We start from the raw sequence: 21,851 nt of genomic DNA, 5'->3' as shown, positions 1-21,851 counted from the left end.
AATCATTTGCAATTATGTCTACCTATGATAAGGTAAAATGTTTGTCTCCATATGATATGGTAAATATATCCAATGCAAAAAACATCTACATTTAAATGGTATATTAATTTGCATATATTCCCTTTAATTCCTACGGTAAGTTTACACCTCTGAATATTCCCCAAAATGTGCAACCCTACTGCTGATCGAATGCCTGTTCGTGAATGCAGGAATTTAATTGGTCTAAAGACAAGAGCAAAGATCTCTCATCCGAGTGGAAGTACAAAATTAGTCAGAAGCTGAGCAGAAATTACAATAAGAAGCATTTTAGATCGGAGTTTACAAAACGCAGCAAGAGCTTTCTGCGTTCTCTTTTCTTTTTATGCAAGAAAAATGCAGAACTCTGTATTACAGCGACCCCTGTTACACAGATAAAGAACAGTGCACATTCAACACGGATGTGCACAACAATGACTGAGTAATAGTTGCATTAATATGAGGCAACTCACGGAGAATGTTCATATGAGATGACAACATGCTCTTCACCAAACCAAACACTTATCCATTCTCTACAGGACTTTTGGTAGGCCGTCATTGTAAATAAGAATGTGTTATTAACTGACTTGCCTAATTAAATAAAAAATAAGGACGATAAAGGTTTGAGATGGAAAGTTAGAGGGAGCATAAATGAAGGCGAAAAGGCAAGAATATATTGAGAGTCAAAGCAACAAAAACATTTACGAGCAGTTTGATTTAGTTATATGCTTTAGGTCTGAATCCTGTGGAGATAGTGGAGATATGCCTCACTAAGTCAGTCACATGCCACTGTCAACATCATCTCTGAAGAATGGAGGGGGCTGAAGAGAGAAGGAGGAACGGGAGGAAGGAAGGGGAGAGAGAGAGGGTGGATGCATAGAGGGCTGAAGGGGGACTGGATGGGTAGAAACCGGTTGTACTTCACACAGAAGATTAGAAATGCCTCTGTCAGGAATCTGACCCATTTTACATTCAAACAAGCATTGAGCTCAGGAGCGTACTGAGCATGTGCAGGATTGTCTCTCTGCACTGAGCGACAGGGGAGGGGCCTGGTCTGTGTCAGCAGTATCTCCACAGGCTGTGTTGTCAGTGTGTGTGTTGTGTGGGGTCTATGCTGGTTCTGACAGGCTGAAAGCGAGTCAACATAAATATACATGTACTGAATGGGGTTAACCTCTGCTGTGCGTCTTGTCCTTTTCCCTGGAAAAGCAGACAGCCCGTCTGAGCCTGTGCTATCGTTGGGCCTTTGGCTTGGCCAGAATCACCCTTAGCTACAGCTACTAAGCTAAAGCAGAATGCTGCAGCCCTTTCACTACAAGGAGTAGAACAAGAAACAGTACTACAGAGTTACAGAAGACGCAGAGTCAAAAAATAAACTCCAGGGGGAAATGAAAGTGTTATTGACTGTATTCAGGTGGTCTATTTAACTAAGGCCCGAAGCCAGGTCAACATCTAATAAATAAATAACGCTTTTAGAAGAAATCAGGCCCGGCCTCTTAAAGGGGAAACATCCGTGGCTGTGACTCAGGAGACTGAATCAGCGAGGAAATCACTCTGGCTGTGGTCCACGAGAACAAAGTCTACTGGAATGCAAAGACAAACCAGTCACCGGTGTTGTGTGGTCGTGTGGACCTAAGGAACAGTACTGGGTCCAGTAGGCATGAAACGATTTAGAAACGGATCAACAAGAACAAAGACTGAATATGACAATTTCAAAAAGCTTTGCTGCTTTTTGGACTAATGAACAAGACCCTTACATTCAGAAAGGGGTAGGTCCATCCTGAAAGAAAATATATTTTCAGCTCTGTAAGATTATATTCTATTGGCAACGGGATAGATCTCAAAGAGTAAATGCCAGAAACTCATGACTAAGGAGATAAGGCCCATCATAAATACAAAGGGAGATTCCAATAGTGTAAGCAGCAAATGTCAGGAGAATTATTCTGTTTCCCCTATAGTCATTTAGCAGTGGCGGGCCGCTGCTCCAAGAAATATGATGCAAAAATGTTTTGACATACTTTTTTATTTTTTTTAATAATAATTTGAGATGGTAAAACGTTGTCAGTGTAAACTTAAACTGGATGTAAAGTATGAAGAAAAGATAAAGGAGCTATATATTTTTTTTTAAATAAGATCTTCTTTGAGAACTAACAATCACCAATAAAAACTAGACAGCCTGAGGAAAAAAAACAAAAATAAGTGTCATGTATGGGGGACCCATTGATTTTGTTAGAATGTTTGAGTCACAGATAGCATAAGAACACGGCATGGCAAAATGTGTAGAATTGCACGAAATCTGCATTAAAACCGCAAAATTGTGTCTCCGTGGCCAAGACGAGGACCTTTAAAATCTTTGGTCAGAGACCGTGCATGCAATTGGCCACGCCCACGCCCCATGCTAACGGCTGCTGAAAAAAATTATAAGGGAAACATTGTTATTGGATTGTCCATTTCCCTTTTAAGAATGAGTTCTACGATTACAATGGACCACTCTATCCATCAAGAGATCCTTACTTTGATGGATGTAATTTATATGGAGTCTACAGCTCGCATTCATGGAGCTAAAGACACTTTGAACTAGTGATGCACCGATATTACATTTTTGGCCGATACCGATATCCGATATTTTCCTTGCAAAAAAAAGCGATACCAATATTTAAAATTTTACCGGCCTTAAGCATTCTAGTACAGTTAAATAGTTGACACACACATGGACGCAGCGGTCTAAGGCATGGCGTCTCAGTGCAAGAGGCGTCACTACAGTCCCTGGTTCAAATCCAGGCTGTATCACATTTGGCGTGATTGGAAGTCCCATAGGGTGGCGCACAATTGGCCCAGCATCATCCGGGTTTGGCCGGGGTAGGCAGTCAAGGTAAAAAAAATAATGTTGTTAAATGACTTGCCTAGTTAAATAAAAAGTTACACACACACACTGACCCCCCAAAAAATCCCCATTACAAGTAAAACAATCAAAACCTATTTCTTTCACTTACTTGCTGTTTCTTTGTTCAGTCGTTTCATTCTCAAACAGGATTTCTATGGAACACCGTTTGGGTTGTTGCGTGTCAAAAAAGATACATGTCAACTAAGCTTGTTGACCAATCAGGACTGCATGTCACATAATAATTAAAACACATTCATGAATTGTTTACGTAGTTATTACACAATCACTCCTATTTCATAGGTAAGAACGATTCATCGATACGTACAGTTGAAGACGGAGGTTTACATACTCTTAGGTTGGAGTCATTAAAACTCGTTTTCAACCACTCCACAAATTTCTTATTAACAAACTATTGTTTTGGCAAGTCGGTTAGGACATCTACTATATGCATGACACAAGTCATTTTTCCAACAATTGTTTACAGACAGATTATTTCACTATCACAATTCCAGTGGGTCAGAAGTTTACATACACTAAGTTGACTGTGCCTTTAAACAGCTTGGAAAATTCCAGAAGAGATGTCATGGCATTAGAAGCTTCTGATAGGCTAATTGACATCATTTGAGTCAATTGGAGGTGTACCTGTGGATGTATTTCAAGGCCTACCTTCAAACTCTGTGCCTATTTGCTTGACATCGTGGGAAAATCAAAAGAAATCAGCCAAGACATAAGAAAATAAATTGTAGACCTCCACAAGTCTGGTTCACCCTTGGGAGGAATTTCCAAAATGCCTGAAAGTACCACATTCATCTGTACAAACAATAGTATGCAAATATAAACACCATGGGACCACGCAGCCATCATACCGCTCAGGAAGAAGACACGTTCAGTCTCCTAGAGATTAACGTACTTTGGTGCAAAAAGTGCAATTCAATCCCTGAACAGCAGCAAAGGACCTTGTGAAGATGCTAGAGGAAACAGGTACAAAAGTATCTATATCCACAGTAAAACGAGTCCTATATTGACATAACCTGAAAGGCCGCTCAGCAAGGAAGAAGCCAGTGCTCCAAATCCGCCATAAAAAAGCCAGACTACAATTTGCAACTGCAGATGGGGGCAAAGATCGTACTTTTTGGAGAAAGGTCCTCTGGTCTGATGAAACAAAAATAGAACTGTTTGGCCATAATGACCATCGTTATGCTTAGAGGAAAAGGGGGAGGCTTGCAAGCCGAAGATCACCATCACAACCGTGAAGCACGGGGGTGGCAGCATCATGTTGTGGGGGTGCTTTGCTGCAGGAGAGACTGGTGCACTTCACAAAATAGATGGCATCATGAGGCAGGAAAATTATGTGGATATATTGAAGCAACATCTCAAGACATCAGTCAGGAAGTTAAAACTTGGTCGCTAATGGGTCTTCCAAATGAACAATGACACCAAGCATACTTCCAAAGTTGTGGCAAAATGGCTTAAGGACAACAAAGTCAAGGTATTGGAGTGGCCATCACAAAGCCCTGACCTCAATCCTACAGAACATTTGTGGGCAGAACTGAAAAAGCGTGTGCGAGCAAGGAGGCTTACAAACCTGACTCAGTTACACCAGCTCTGTCAGGAGGAATGGGTCAAAATTCACCCAACTTATTGGGGGAAGCTTGTGGAAGGCTACCCAAAACATTTGACCCAAGTTAAACAATTCATAGACAATGCTAGCAAATTCTAATTGAGTGTATGTAAACTTCTGACCCACTGGGAATCTGATGAAAGAAATAAAAGCTGAAATAAATAATTCTCTCACCTATTATTCTGACATTTCACATTCTTAAAATAAAGTGGTGATCCTAACTGACCTAAAACAGGGAATTTTTACAAGGATTAAATGTCAGGAATTGTGAAAAACTGAGTTTAAATGTATTTGGCTAAGGTGTAAGTAAACTTCCGACTTCAACTGTATGCTATGATGCTGGTAAAGTTGTCTCGCGCACCTACAGTGCTGGTCATAAAAAAAACGAACTACCTCATGGATGCAAACAATGTTCTTCCACAAAAACATAATCTGTTTCAGTAGTATAGCTAGGGTTCATCTAAAATATCTACTATATAGCTAGGGTTCATCTAAAATAACCCTAATTTATAAGACAGTTCTTATTTGATTAATGGTGGTTGGACCCATCTACGTGAAGCTAGCCACAATAAGGATTAGCCACAATAGTGGACTTTGCGGTTAGCCATCAAAATAAAAGAATTGTATAATTCTGTCAATGTCATTGACAGTGATGCAATTGAATACACAATAGTAGAATTATGCCATAATTGAATAGATCATGCTAAACGAGGTTGGAATGTTATATAAAATCAAAAGACAATCATTTGTTCATTTGACAAATCTGTTGAAATCACACTGGATGTATTATACTTTAGCATTGCATTGGGGGGCATAGTTATTTCACTTTACAGTTTACCTATGGATTGTGGATCAATGACATGGGGTATCAGCCTACTCAATGACACCCAGAGAACATTAGCATCGTAGCTCTTATTGCGGGACCCTGAAACAACTGTAAATTGAACAATATTTATTGTCAACTTGTGTGTATTGAACACTATTCCCGAGGAAAAACAATACTACGTGGATGTTTTGGAGTCTAACTGAGGATGACTTTGGGAAAAAATAGCTTGGTTATTGAGTAGACTGATAACCCATTTCATTGATCCCCAATCCTTAGGTAAAGCTGTACAGTACAATATGAATGTCAATACTGCTGCCAATGACTGGAACGAATTGCAAAAATAGCTGAAGTTGGAGACATATCTCCATCACTAACTTTAAACATCAGATATCTGAGCAGCTAATCGATCGCTGCAGCTGTACAAAGCCTATCTGTAAATAGCCCATCCAATCTACCTACCTCATCCCCATATTGTTTTTATTTACTTTTTGCACACCAGTATTTATACTTACTCATCATCATCTGCACATCTATCACTCCAGGGTTAATTTGCTAAATTGTAATGACTTCGCTACTATGGCCTATTTATTGCCTTACCTCCGTACACCATTTGTACACACTGTATAAAGACTTTCTATTGTGTTATTGACTGTACGCTTGTTTATTCCATGTGTAACTCTGTGTTGTTGTTTGTGTCGCACTGCTTTGCTTTGCTTTATCTTGGCCGGGTCGCAGTTGTAAATGAGAACTTGTTCTCATCTAGCCTACCTGGTTAAATAAAGGTGGGGAGAAAAAACACACAATAGCCTGACAGGGGAGGTGATTTCACACAGTCACAGTCCCGCGATAAGAGCTACAATGATAATATTTGCGTGAACTCTAATATGGCATGATTCCACCAATTGTAACCTTCTGCATCACTTTCAAATAGGTGCTTTTATTTTGAAGGCAAACCTCAAATTCCACTACTGTGCCTAATCCTTCTTGTGGCTAGCTTCACAACACATAACCCGGGCAGGTTGAGCCTCACTAGCCAGATGAAGCTAGCTGGCTGCTTATAACGTTAGCTTTGGGCAACAGGATTATGTAGCTGGCTTGCTATTTATTTTCATGAATTGAAGTTCAATTTCAATAGGCAAACAACAACCCACCTAATACTTACAAGGATTCCTAAATCATTGCTAAGAATAATGAAAATGACTGCAGTTTCTACTGGTCATTGTTTTCAGGCTGGTTTAATTGATGCTAGCTAGGTACCAAGCTAAAACAAGCTAGCTACCCCAGACATTGCGGTCAAACAAATTATGCTTTATTATCAACGCGGTATTGTTAACACACCATTCGTGGCCGGTGTTTGCTTGTTTGCAGACTTTTTTGTACAGCTTTGACAATGCTACTGATAGTAGTGGTGGCAGTTGGCTTGCACATGCAAATTCAGAATAGAACTATGTTATTTGACTTATCAAAGTAAAAGCTAACTAGACATCGGGCCGATACCGATGTTGGCATTTTTAGCTAAGATGATACCGATTTTGGCATTTTTAGCTAATACCGTCCAAATGTAATATGTTCACCGATATATCGTAAATCCCTACTTTGAACCAATGGCTTCAAATGGTCCAGTGTTCACTGGATTTGCAACACCACAACTGAAGGGATAACTATGACTGATTGACAGACCCTTAGGTGTTTAACCGGTGACAGTTACAATGTCCAAATGCCCCAAATGTGACTCAGACAGCATAAAGGCCAATAGTCACCGCAGAAGAAAAGAAAGGCAGACTTTTGGGCCTAGCCTGACTTGGCAATATGAGCAGCCTCGTCTCATAGACTAGACATGACATAGTAAATGTAAATCGGGAAAGTCAAATGTTTGGTATGGCTACATAAGGCAGATGGTTACTTAATTAAGGCAAAAACATAAGTAGGGTGGTTAGTCAGCATGGATGGGTGGGCATATAACGCAAACGTTTAGCAACCCAAAGGTCACGTGTTCGAATCTCATCAAGGACAACCTTGCAACTTAATTGAACCTTTATTTAACCATTTTAGTTAACCCTACACCTAACCTTAACTCAAAGCTAACATTAGCCAACTAGCTAACATCAGCGGTAGCCACCTAGCCCAACAGCTACAAATTGGAATTCGTAACATACTGTACTTTTTTCAAATTCGGAACATATTGCACAAATTGCAATTTGTAACATATCACATTAAATGGATGAGGAACATCCACAAATTAATACATACCATACGATACTCAACATACAATATCCTACTAATGATTTACGTACAGAATAATACAAAATGCTCTGAGAACAGGTTGAGATTAGACTAGTATATTCTTCTCATAGATTTTGTAGGTTATGAGTGACTCAACAGGTTTTGTATGGGTCTGATTAGGGATCAACCGGTAACCTTTAAAGAGACAATTTTGTAAAAACTGGGCTTATCAGTGGTGCTCTTTCATATCAGTATTCATGGAGGGAAATGAGGATGCAAGTTTGTTAAGCTACATAGATAGTATTGAGATGTAGCCCAGTCTTACCTGCAGCTCACACCATGCCACCTCCACTGTGGTCTCTGTGTCCAGGCCCTTGTAGACCGTCTTGAAGGAACCACGTCCAATCTCAATGTCAAACTTCAGGAAACGCCCATCCGGCGACGTTCCCACCGCTTTCGTCTCGGCTTCCTCAATGTCATCTTGCACCTTCTTCTCCGCCTCTCTCAGTTCAGCCTCTACCCGGGCTTTCTCCTTCTCTTCCTTATCTGCTTCCCTCCCCTCTCCTTCACCCTCTCCTGTCTCCTTCACCTCACTCTCAGGTTCAGGTTCTGTTGTTTGGCTCAGAGGTTGGGCAGCTAGACTGTTTGCTTGCTGAGCCACCACTGGTTCCTCATCACAGATATCCTGTAGTACAGCAGCCTTCTGCTCTACAGACACCACATCCACCTTCACTCCACCTTCGCACTCAGCCAACTCCTCCCTCACAGTCACACGGGGTGCAGGTCTTGGGGTGGGGAGTGCACCAGAGTGCCGGGGCGCGGCATCTCGTACGCGGGGTACCAGGGGTGCAAGGACAGGGATTTTACTGGGTAAGGGGAGGTCAAGGGCTGTGGCGTTGGAGTCGCTGATGACGCTGCGACGGAAGAATGGTCGATGTTCTGCGGCGCAACGGTCGCGCTCCATGGTGTGGTGGCGACGCCTCACCTCCGCTGCCATCCGTTCACCAACAGGCGAGTCCGAGCCAGACCCGTTGTTTCCGTTACCATTACCACTCTTGGGAAGGGGAGTCAGGAACTTAACCATCTTGTTGTTGGGCTTTTCCGACATCCCACCACCCCCAACGATAGTGAGCGGATATGATTCAACAAAGAAAAGAAAACTCAAACTTCCTCCATAAAGGCTTTGGAAAGAAATGGAAATCTATGTGGTCAAAAAAAAAAAAAAGACTGACCAATTAAAACAGGAGCTTGTTTTGCAAATCTCCCTCTCCTATTCCTACCTGAGTGACTGCTGCTTAAATACAGTTATTAGGTATACAGGACTCAGAGTCTGGGTGGAGGATGGGGGGTGTTCTTTTGTAAATAGAAAAGAAGAGAACACTGTCACAGAACAGGGAGCGCTGCCAACACACGAGACCCTTTAGATCCACACCATCCATCCTGCAAGACACAGGGTACAGCTGCAATCCAGCATAAGGAGCCACCAGAAGGGAGGGGGAAAGAGCTAGACTCAGCTCCAGGCACCAAGCCTCACTGTGCAGGCAACGACAGGCCACACACTCCCAGCAGAGATCCAGTGTCACTGCAGGGGGAAAGAAACAGGGACAGATGAGATCAGTACAGCAATGAAATTTAGGGGGAAAGGGGCAAACTGGTTTAACTGTGTGAGGGGGTGGTCAACAAATATGGAACTCCTGACTTAACAGGTAAAATTCCATCACTGACTGCAAAGAGAGGTTGGAGAGGAGTGTCTGATTAAAATCGTTTTTAACAAGCAGTACAAACTACAAAGTGAATTTTCAGTATTTATATATAAACAAGATGTGTCCCTGTCATGGTGGTCAAGTGCAGACAGTTCTCATGCTTTACAATACACAGCAAACCAAGTGTACTACTACGTAACTAAATATCATAACACACATAATACAATAGCTTCACTAGCTTGTGGTGCAGTCAAGCTATTCAAAATATTGCCCATTTATTCCAGCTGGCTGATCAATTCTGTGTGCTACGGCAAACAGTGCCTACAACCGACCATAACTTGTCGATACTTCCTCAATTCCCGATTTGGAAGACGGACGTTTAGAAGACAGTCTATGTCTAGTTGCAGGGGGTTCTTTTGAATTTAGAAAATGCTCTGTTATTAAACTGTTTCCATTTTTCGCACCATTAAGTAATCCAACAACGTGTATGCCACCTTCTTGTCTATTTTAAATCTCTCATTGATTGGGACAGGTGGGTGTCCATCCCAAAGTGCTGCATATCATTATGACACTCACCTGTCTCGATAAATGAAAGAAGAATTCAATTAGAAAAGATGGATAAATTAATTTAATAACAGAGCATCTTCTAAATTCAATTATAAACTGGGTGGCTCGAGCCCTGAATGCCGATTGGCTGACAGCCGTGGTACCACAGGTATGACAAAACATGTATTTCTACTGCTCTAATTACGTTGGTAACCAGTTTATAATAGCAATAATGCACCTCGGGGTTTGTGGTATATCGCCAACATACCACGGCTTAGAGCTGTCTCCAGGCCGCGTTGCGTTGTGCCTAAGAACATCCCTTAGCCGTGGTATATTGGCCATATACCACACCGCCTCCTGCTTTATTGCTTAAACAAACCCTCTGCAACTAGACTTTGGCTGTCTTACCATAGCCAAGTTAAGGTTGGTTGAAAATTTGCTGTGTTAGGCCAAACAGTAACAGCTAACGGAGAAACACATTAGCCCATTACAATCTGCTAGCTAGGTGTAGTCTGAATCATTAATCATCTCCTCTTTGCCCAGATACTATGATGAGTCTCCTCTCTAGCCCAGTTAGGTACCATTCATTTTCCTATTAAAACAGCTGTTGGGTCAAAATACATTCCTTTGTCACCAAATATGGAGTTTCGATGAGCAACTGTAGTCATATACTGTTTTCACGCCAGTGTGTACTTCCAAAAAGGGTCTTAAAACATAAGCAGCACAAAAATTGTATTGTCAGGAAAGAATATGTATTGTTTTTTTACAAAGTGTGGACGTGCTTCCACCTCTTCAGTACTTCCAATAAAATAACTAATAATCTGAATAATTAGTGACTAATTACCGCAGCAGTACAGTATCCCGAAAGATCACTGATTTTATCACGTACAACAGTATTAATATAGGTGACGTTTTTACAGTAATCTTAATGAATATGTGGATTTGGCGCAGACACATTTTTATTTAGAGATTTTTCTGAAGTATCTACCGGGCGTGACAGCAGTAAATTACAATGGCTACACAAATAATCTCCACGCGTGGGGAGTAACTAAGGTATTTTGACAATATAACGCTTGCAGAGCGGTCTAAAGGAAAACGAATGGTAGCTAACTGGGCTAGAGAGGAGACTGGTCATATTCATCGTCTCTGCTTGGATTAATTTCGGAGTTTTGCAGAGAAAATCATGTGTTACATTTGAGCACAGCCATAGCCGACACTTGACTGGCTGCTGACTGTAGATAACAAGGCTTTTAGTTTACCACAACGGCCTTAGCTACGACAAACAATATTACAGAACATGAAGCTGACGTTAACTAGCCATTGCTGGTATATACCGTTAGCTAGTTATGTCATCCATCAATGTAAACTAGTTGACATTGAAAACAGTAAACAACATTTCACACATTAACGTAGTTAATATATTTAAAATTGAAGAATTTATTTTTTTTGTCTGGACAAACGTTAGTGTTAACTTGCTCACAGGCATCATCGTTCCATGTTGGATTGCGCATTTAGCTAGTATCTAGCTAACGTTAGTGATAGCTACACTCTTATGCCTGATGATGGCGGCAAGCCAGCAGCTTTGTAGCTATCTAACTAACCTTAGTGATAGCTACACTCTCCTGCTTGATGGCGGCTAGCCGGCTAGTTAGCAGCTAGCTAACTACCCCAGCGCAACTAGTAAAAGAGCAATTGAATAGCGTCGTTTGTCAAAATACATAATCGAGAAATCGAAACGATAAAACAAATCAATACAAAGACAAAAACGAACATTGAATGTTCCCCTTGACCGTTTAAAATCTGTCTGATAAACGTTAGCTATGGCTAGCTGGATCGAGGGTTCTTTGTTAACGTTATCTCCGCATAGAACATCGAATATAAGTTCCGCGTTGCCATAACTGCGATTCACTCCCCGCCATAGTAGGCTTTAACTAATATAAATACGTTCATTTGTAGTGTCATTTACCGTCGTTTGGTCAAGTTTCCATCCATAAATAGTCTTCAAGCTGTGAGATAACTCTAACACGTTTACCAAAGCCACGGAGCCTGTTGGAATCACTGAGGTATAATAATTACTGTCGGAACGTTCCCAGATGAGGCGGGTCTTCTCTCGTGCTAGCGGAGGACTAGAACCGCCTCCTCCCCACTAACGACGGCAGTTTGATAGCTTCAAACCAGGCACTCCCCCAAATTCATCCGGCTACTAGCGGCAAGATAGCTACTGCTACGTTGTGGGTGGTCAATAGACACCACCGCTAGCGTAACTGAATATGGCGACCTCACAGGAACACTCACCTCAGTGTTGTCACAAGTAGAACATATTTGGTGTTGTCCATAGAAATAGAATCGTATTGTATAATGGATCCTATCTGTATGGCGCTGTGCAAAAGTGATGCAGCTTCGGAGAGACGATAACCTGTAAACCGATTATGAAAATGTAAACAAGAGCGCTCAAAAATGAAATGTAGGCAGAGTTTTAGACAGCATAATTTCCCATTAACTATAGCATCATGACTTGTTTGAGATCATGTAGAAGAAGAGTAATGACAAAACATACCATGCATGTTTGTTGGAATTGTACAGGGATAGTTAAATCGACTTTAGTTCAAGGGATAGGGGGCTTGAGGCCTCACCGTTATCATAATATAGGTTAGAAAGGCAGGCCAGAGGTAAACACTGCCCTCTGCTGATTTGACAAAGAATACAGATTGTATGTGTGAGTGAGATTGAAAAAGCTTCTTCCACTTCCCCTAACACAGTTCAATTTAAAAAATAAAAAACACACAAGTGGTCATCTCCATCCTGCTACCACAAAAATATGTTCACCCTGCCACCATACAACTGGTGAATGCAAGCATTTCCCAGGACTGTGCCTCAAAACCTAATGTCTACCTGGCCCACCACTACACCCTGGACTTGAACAGCCTTTACGACCAGGTCCACCTCTACAAGGCAGCAATCACAACTTTTGCAAGGACACTGAAGGATGACACCCTCAACCGCAGCCCCAGCACCTCACACTGGAGCAAGACACCCCACCCAGACCTGTGAGACACCCTCCCAAAGAACTTGCACCAAGCGAACCCACATCCCCAGCCGAGACGCCCCCAAACAAACCTTGGCCACACCCTATATAGGCCCTCCCAGATCAGACATGCCCCTTATGCCCCCACCCCAATAATACAGCTGCCCATACCCCACAGGATGCATGTTATGGATCATTTTTTATTCTTTACAGGTTTTGTTCTTTTCCCATTGTCAATTAGGTCAGTATTGTGGAATAACTACAATGTTGATCCATCCTCAATGTTATCATATCACAGCCATTCAACTCTGCAACTGTTTTAAAGTCACCATTGCCCTGATGGTGAAATCCCTGAGCGGTTTCCTTCCTCTCCGGAAACTGGGTTAGGAAGGACGCCGATTACTTTTGTAGTGACTAGGTGTATTCATACACCATCCAAAGTATAATTAATAACTTTACCGTGCTCAAAGGAATATTCAATGTCTGTTTGTTTTTTTACCAATAGGTGCCCTTCTTTGCGAGGCATTGGAAAACCTCCCTGGTGTTTGTGGTTGAATCTGTAAAATTCACTGCTCGACTGAGGGACCTTACAGATACAGTGCATTCGGGAAGTATTCAGACCCTTTGACTTTTTCCACATTTCGTTAGGTTACAGCCTTATTCTAAAATGGATTAAATAGTTTTTTTCCACTCATCAACCCCATAATGACAAAGCAAAAACATTTTTTTCTAAATGTTTGCTAATTTACAGCCTCGAGTCTTCTTGGGTATGACGCCACAAGCTTGGCACATTTGTATTTGGGGAGTTTCTCCCATTCTTCTCTGCAGATCTTCTCAAGCTCTGTCAGGTTGGATGGGGAGCATCACTGCACAACTATTTTCAGGTCTCTCCTAAGATTCTCGATCGGGTTAAAGTCCGGGCTCTGGCTGGCCCACTCAAGGACATTCAGAGACTTGTCACAAAGCCACTCCTGCGTTGTCTTGGCTGTGTGCTTAGGGTTGTTGTCCTGTTGGAAGGTGAACCTTCGCCCCAGTCTGAGGTCCTGAGCAGGTTTTCATCAAGGATCTCCCTGTACTTTTCTCCGTTCATCTTTCCCTCAATCCTGACTAGTTTCCCAGTCCCTGCTGCTGAAAAACATCCCCACAGCATGATGCTTCCACCACAATGCTTCACTGTAGGGATGGCGCAAGGTTTCCTCGAGACGTGAAGCTTGACATTCAGGCCAAAGAGTTCAATCTTGGTTTCATCAGACCAGAGAATCCTGTTTATCCTGGTCTGAGAGTCTTTTAGGTGCCTTTTGGCAAACTCCTACGGGGCTGTCATGTGCCTTTTACTGAGAAGTGGTTTCCGTCTGACCACTCTAACATAAAGACCTGATTGGTGGAGTGCTGCAGAGATGGTTCTCCCATCTCCACATAGGATCTCTGGAGCCCTATCAGAGTGACCATCGGGTTCTTGGTCATCTCCCTGAACAAGGCCCTTCTCTCCCGATTGCTCAGTTTGGCCAGGCGGCCAGCTCTAGGAAGAGTCTTGGTGGTTCCAAACTTCTTCCATTTAATAATGATGGAGGCCAGTGTTCTTGAGGACCTTCAATGCTGCAGAAATGTTTTCGCACCTTTCCCCAGATCTGTGCCTCGACACAATCCTGTCTCGGAGCTCAACGTAAAATTCCTTCAACCTCATGGCTTGGTTTTTGCTCTGACATGCACTGTCAACTATGGTACCTTATAAAGACAGGTGTGTGCCTTTCCAAATCATGTCCAATCAATTGAATTTACCACAGGTGGACTCCAATGAAGTTGTATAAACATCTCAAGTATGATCAATGGAAGCAGGATGCACCGGATCTAAATGTTGAGTCTCATAGCAAAGGGTCTGAATACTTATGTAAACAAGGTATCTGTTTTTTTTATTTTATACATTTGCAAAAATGTTCCCAGATTAGGCGGGTCTTCTCTCGTGCTAGCGGGGGACTAGAACCGCCTCCTTCCCACTAACGACGGCAGTTTGATAGCTTCAAACCAGGCACTCCCCCAAATTCATCCGGCTACTAGCGGCAAGATAGCTACTGCTACGTTGTGGGTGGTCAATAGACACCACCGCTAGCGTAACTGAATATGGCGACCTCACAAGAACACTCACCTCAGTGTTGTCACAAGTAGAACATATTTGGTGTTGTCCATAGAAATAGAATCGTATTGTATAATGGATCCTATCTGTATGGCGCTGTGCAAAAGTGATGCAGCTTCGGAGAGACGATAACCTGTAAACCGATTATGAAAATGTAAACAAGAGCACTCAAAAATGAAATGTAGGCGGAGTTTTAGACAGCATAATTTCCCATTAACTATAGCATCATGACTTGTTTGAGATCATGTAGAAGAAGAGTAATGATGAGACCCAGAAAACCTGAGCCTACGCCTTCACTGTGGTGAATCACTAAAACAATACAGAAATACACTACGGAAAAAGAAGGAACAGCACGTCAGAAATCAGCTCAATGTAATTGAAGATGCCATAGAAGCTAACCACTTCTGGGAAAATTGGAACACACTAAACAAACAGCACGAATAGTTATCTATCCAAAACGGAGATGTATGTATAAACCACTTCTCCAATGGTGTTGGCTCTATAACAAAGAACAAACAGCAAAAACATATACATGATCAATTAGAAATTTTAGAATCAGCTATTAAAAGACTACCAAAACCCACTGGATTCTCCAACCACATTGAATGAACTACAAGACAAAACACAAACCTTCAACCCAAAAAGGCTTGTGGGGTTGATGGTATCCTAAATTAAATTATAAAATATAAAGACCAAATTTCAATTGGGTATACTTAAACTCTTTAACAACATCCTCAGTGTAACGTTCGTCTAATTCCTCCTCCTCGGATGAGGAGGAGCATGGATCGGACCAACACGCAGCGAGGTATGAAGACATGAATGAATTTATTAAACAAGACGAACACTGACACGAAATACACTTGAATAACTACAAAACAACAAAACGACGTAGACAGACCTGAACATGAGAACTTACAATAACACGAAGAACAGGAACAGACTAACCAAACGAATAAACAAACAAAACAGTCCCGTGTGGTGCAACGGACACAGACACAGGAACAATCACCCACAAACAAACAGTGAGAACAGCCTACCTTAATATGGTTCTCAATCAGAGGAAACGTCAAACACCTGCCTCTAATTGAGAACCATATCAGGCAACACACTTAACCCAACATAGAAACACAGAACATAGAATGCCCACCCCAACTCACGCCCTGACCAACTAAACACATACAAAAACAACAGAAAACAGGTCAGGAACATGACAGAACCCCCCCCCCCCCCTCACGGTGTGAACTCCGGGCGCACCCCTAAAACTCAAGGGGAGGGTCTGGGTGGGCATCTGTCCGCGGTGGCGGCTCCGGCGTAGGACGAGGACACCACTCCACCATAGTCTTTGTCCCCCTCGTTAGCGTCCCTTGAGTGGCGACCCTCGCCCCCGACCCTGGTCCAGGAACCTTCACTAAGGCCCCTCCTAAATAGCGGAGACAACTCAGGACAGAGAGGTAGCCCAGGACAGAGAGGTAGCTCAGGACAGAGAGGTAGCTCAGGACAGAGAGGTAGCTCAGGACAGAGGGGCAGCTCAGGACAGAAGGGCAACTCAGGACAGAAGGGCAACTCCGGACAGAGAGGCAGCTCTGGACTGAATGGTTGCTCCGGACTAGATGCAGCTCCGGACTATATGGCAGCTCATGACTGGAGGGCAGCTCATGACTGGAGGGCAGCTCATGACTGGAGGGCAGCTCATGACTGGCTGGCGGCTCATGACTGGCTGGCGGCTCATGACTGGCTGGCGGCTCTGGCAGCTCCTGACTGGCTGGCGGCTCTGGCAGCTCCTGACTGGCTGGCGGCTCTGGCAGCTCCTGACTGGCTGGCGGCTCTGGCAGCTCCTGACTGGCTGGCGGCTCTGGCAGCTCCTGACTGGCTGGCGGTTCTGGCAGCTCCTGACTGGCTGGCGGCTCTGGCAGCTCCTGACTGGCTGGCGTTTCTGGCAGCTCCTGACTGGCTGGCGGCTCTGGCAGCTCCTGACTGGCTGGCGGATCTGGCAGCTCCTGACTGGCTGGCGGCTCTGGCAGCTCCTGACTGACAGACGGCTCTAATGGCTCGTTACAGACGGGCGGCTCTGAAGGCTCGTGGCAGACTGATGGCGCAGATGGCGCTGGGCAGACGGATGGCTCAGATGGCGCTGGGCAGACGGATGGCTCAGATGGCGCTGGGCAGACGGATGGCTCAGATGGCGCTGGGCAGACGGATGGCTCAGACGGCGCTGGGCAGATGGATGGCTCAGATGGTGCTGGGCAGGCAGGCAGCTCAGACGGCGCTGGGCAGACGAGTAGTGCAGGCGGCGTTGGGCAGACGAGCAGTGCAGGCGGCGTTGGGCAGACGGCCGACTCTGACCTGCTGAGGCGCACAGTAGGCCTGGTGCGTGGTGCTGGAACTGGTGGTACCGGACTGGAAACACGCACCTCAAGGCTAGTGCGGGGAGCAGGAACAGGGCAAACTGGACTCTCGAAGCGCACTATAGGCCTGGTGCGTGGTACCGGAACTGGTGGTACCGGACTGAGGGCACGCACCTCAGGGCGAGTGCGGGGAGAAGGAACAGTGCGTACAGGGCTCTGGAGACGCACAGGAAGCCTGGTGTGTGGTGTAGGCACTGGTGGTAATGGGCTGGAGACACGCACCACAGGGAGAGTGCGTGGAGGAGGAACAGGGCTCTGGAGATGCACAGGAAGCCTGGTCTGTGGTGTAGGTACTGGTGGTACTGGGCTGGGGCGGGAAGGTGGCGCCGGATATACCGGACCGTGCAGGCGTACTGGCTCCCTTGAGCACCGAGCCTGCCCAACCTTACCTGGTTAAATGCTCCCCGTAGCCCGTCCAGTGCGGGGAGGTGGAATAACCCGCACTGGGCTGTGTAGGTGAACCGGGGACACCATGCGTAAGGCTGGTGCCATGTGCACCGGCCCAAGGAGACGTACTGGAGGCCAGATATGTAGAGCCGGCTTCATGGCACTTGGCTCAATGCTCAATCTAGCCCGGCCAGTGCGGGGAGGTGGAATAACCCGCACCGGGCTATGCACACGTACAGGAGACCCCGTGCGCTCTACTGCATAACACGGTGTCTGCCCGTACTCTCGCTCTCCACGGTAAGCTCGGGGAGTTGGCGCAGGTCTCCTACCTGACTTCGCCACACTCCCTTTTAGCCACCCCCCAAGAAATTTTTGGGCTTGACTCTCCGGCTTCCAGCCTCGCTTACGTGCTGCCTCCTCATACCACCGCTCCTGGGCTTTAGCTGCCACCTTCTCCACCCGAGAGCGGCGATTCTCTCCAACCTTAGCCCAGGGTCCTTTTCCCTCCAAAATGTCCTCCCATGCCCAGGAGTCCTGTGTAATGGGCCGCTGCTGTCGCTGCTGCCCGTTACCCGCTGCTTGATCCTTTGTTGGTGGGTGATTCTGTAACGTTCGTCTAATTCCTCCTCCTCGGATGAGGAGGAGCATGGATCGGACCAACACGCAGCGAGGTATGAAGACATGAATGAATTTATTAAACAAGACGAACACTGACACGAAATACACTTGAATAACTACAAAACAACAAAACGACGTAGACAGACCTGAACATGAGAACTTACAATAACACGAAGAACAGGAACAGACTAACCAAACGAATAAACAAACAAAACAGTCCCGTGTGGTGCAACGGACACAGACACAGGAACAATCACCCACAAACAAACAGTGAGAACAGCCTACCTTAATATGGTTCTCAATCAGAGGAAACGTCAAACACCTGCCTCTAATTGAGAACCATATCAGGCAACACACTTAACCCAACATAGAAACACATAACATAGAATGCCCACCCCAACTCACACCCTGACCAACTAAACACATACAAAAACAACAGAAAACAGGTCAGGAACGTGACACTCAGCTCTGGCATCTTCTCCAATATTTGGAACCAAGGACTGATCGACTCCAATCCACAAAAGTGGAGACAAATTTGACCCCAATAACTACTGTGGGATACACGTCAACAGCAACCTTGTGATAATCCTCTGCATTATCATTAACAGCAGACTCTATATTTCCTCAGTTAAAACAATGTACTGAGCAAATGTCAAATGGACATTTTACTAAATTACCGTACGACAGACCACGTATTCACTCTGCACACCCTAATTGACAATCAAACAAACCAAAATAAAGGCAAAGTCTCCTCATGGTTTGTTGATTTAAAAAAATGTTTTACTCAATTTGGCATGAGGGCCTGCTATACAAATTGATGGAAAGCAGTTTTGGGGAAAAACATACAACATTATAAAATTAATGTACACAAACAAGTGCGCAGTTAAAATTGGCAAAATACACGTTTCTTTCCACAGGGCCATGGGGTGAGACAGGGTTGCAGCTTGAGCCCCAGCTCTTCAACATATATACAGTATCAACGAATTGGCGAGGGCACTAGAAGTCTGCAGCACCCGGCCTCACCCTACTAGAATCTGAAGTCAAATGTCTACTGTTTGCTGATGATCTGGTGCTTCTGTCCCCAACCAAGGAGGGCCTACTGCAGCACCTAGATTTTCTGCACAGATTCTGTCAGACCTGGGCCCTGACAGTTCATCTCAGTAAGGCAAAAATAATGGTGTTCCAAAAAAGGTCCAGTTGCCAGGACCACAAATACAAATTCCATCTAGACACCATTTCCCTAGAGCACACAAAAACTATACATACCTTGGCCTAAACATCAGCATCACAGGTAACTTCCACAAAGCTGTGAACGATCTGAGAGACAAGGCAAGAAGGGCTTTCTACGCCATCAAATGGAACATAAAATTCAACATCCAATTAGGATCTGGCTAAAAATACTTGAATCAGTTATAGAACCCATTGCCCTTTATGGTCGTGTGATCTGGTGTCTGCTCATCAACCAAGAAGTCACAAAATGGGACAAACACAAAATTGAGACTGCGTGCATAATTCTGCAAAAACATCCTCCGTGTAAAATGTAAAATACCAAATAATGCATGTAGAGCAAAATCAGGCCGATGCCTGCTAATCATCAAATATAATTCTACAACCACCTAAAAGGAAGTGAATCCCAAACCTTCCATACCAAAGCCATCACCAACACAGAGATGAACCTGGAGAAGAGTTCCCTAAGCAAGCCGGTCCAGGGGCTTTGTTCACAAACAGAGCAACACAATTAGCCCCAACCAAATCATGAGATAACTAAAAGATAATTACTTGACACATTACATTTTTTTTTACCAAAAAACAGAGCAAACTGGAATGCCATTTGGCCCTAAACAGAGAGTACACAGTGGCAGAATACCTGATGTGTCAGGTATACTCACAAAGTATAGACCAGGGGCACTCAAGTACTATTTGAGAAGGTCCGGTCACACAAATGTCATTGGATGCAAAGTTCCCGATGGATAATGTACTTTCCACCTCGCAACATGTGCGAACCCAAACTGGTGACGCACCTCTTGTTGGCGGAGATAACTTTTGCAGTGTTAAAGCTAATTTCACACAATTCTACAGATTTTGCACGTGTCAGAGTTTTTCTTCTGTTTACAGCTAATTTCCTGCAATTCTATGCATTCTTTCATGTATTGTGTGTTTATATGATACCGGGGTCACAACTCAAGTCGACTACAAAATCCACAATGCATGCTCTCTCTATGGGCTAGCTAACAAGCAAGCAACCGTAACTACACACAATAATACCAAAGTCAATATCAGCATGTAACGTAGCTAGTTAGCTGTAAAATCTCCACTATCACTTTAGGAGTCTACAATCGCACCATGTTCAACCTGGGCCCTGTTTCAGAACGCCGGTTTAGTGAAAATGCAAGCGTTGAAGGAAACTGAGTTTTCGGTTTGACAAAGCCAGTTGAACTTAACTCTGAGTCTGTTACTATGGCAACATACTCTGTGAAGCTAACCTGCTCACTGGCAGGTTTTCTTCAACTAACCCGAAGTGTCTCCTCCTCTTTGTTTTATCATTCCCTGATGATTATCTGTTTGAGGGTTTCCGTTTTTCTGCACAATCGATCATTCATCTGAACAATATTCTCAGCCCTCATATTGTTCATATAACACATCGTGGACATGCTCTCAGTTCGGAACACATTTCGTGTTGCACTTTGTTTTTTTTGCCAACGGGAGTTTTCTATATGACATCGGTGACGCTGAGCATATTTCCAAGGCAACCGTCGGTCGGCTGTCTGAAATGTGACTCTTGCATTGAAACGTTTACTGTACACTTTTGTGGTGTTCCAAGTCACAGACCCACAAGACTCAAAGAATAATTCCAAAGAATTGCAGGTATCAGTCTAAGCAATAATTTATTTATTATGAAGCTTTGAAACTTGAAGCACAAATCAATTAATTTGATATATTTTACGATTTCCAGGTGTGATTGGCTGCATAGATGGCACTCTTATTCCTATCACAGCTCCTTCAGTAAATGAAGGAGATTATGTGATTAGGAAGTCTTTCCATAGCATTAATGTGCAGGTAGGCCTAAATAGTAGCCTTTGGCATTCCAAATGAAAGATACTTCACAATACAGCTACTGCAGCTAATTACTGTTCTGCACTGTTACGATCATGTTATGCAGCCCACATCATCAGCAGCGTGGAAGCAAAGGATGACCCTTGGAATGCTCAAGGCCCGGTTCCAGTGCCTTCATAGGCATGTGTGATTCTCCACAACATTGCCACAATTAGAGTAGAACAATGTCCTACTCAACCGGTGAACAATCCTGACCACCCCACTGACTGCACGAGATGGAAGAGCAGTCAGAGACACAATATGCTACCATAATTTCTGATTGACCCATCACCTCCCCAGTGTCAAATAAATACATTATGCCTGTCTTTTTATGAAGTCTTTTTTATTTCCTGCAAGTACAAATGCAGTACAGT

General features: G+C 43.9%; 1 protein-coding gene across 4 annotated transcripts in view; it reads right to left on the bottom strand.

Moving 5' to 3' along the window:
* The window catches only part of LOC129862201 (serine/threonine-protein kinase WNK1-like), a 57,782-nt gene extending 45,354 nt beyond the window's left edge, over positions 1-12,428 (bottom strand). For 2 of the 4 annotated variants that reach the window (XM_055933622.1, XM_055933625.1), the window contains exons 1-2: positions 11,785-12,066; positions 7,895-9,151 (exon numbers count right to left, since the gene is read on the bottom strand). In XM_055933622.1, coding sequence (XP_055789597.1) covers positions 7,895-8,677 — 783 coding nt within the window. In that variant the 5' untranslated portion in view covers positions 8,678-9,151; positions 11,785-12,066. Of the gene's footprint in view, positions 1-7,894; positions 9,152-11,784; positions 12,068-12,113; positions 12,235-12,375 lie in introns of those variants that run through there. The other 2 variants (XM_055933623.1, XM_055933624.1) reach the window with 2 other exon arrangements.
* Between the last annotated feature and the right edge of the window lie 9,423 nt (positions 12,429-21,851).

The sequence above is a fragment of the Salvelinus fontinalis genome, chromosome 9 (assembly GCF_029448725.1).
Source record: "Salvelinus fontinalis isolate EN_2023a chromosome 9, ASM2944872v1, whole genome shotgun sequence".
Taxonomy (NCBI): Eukaryota; Metazoa; Chordata; class Actinopteri; order Salmoniformes; family Salmonidae; genus Salvelinus; species Salvelinus fontinalis.
This window is presented reverse-complemented; position numbering and strand designations above follow the sequence as displayed.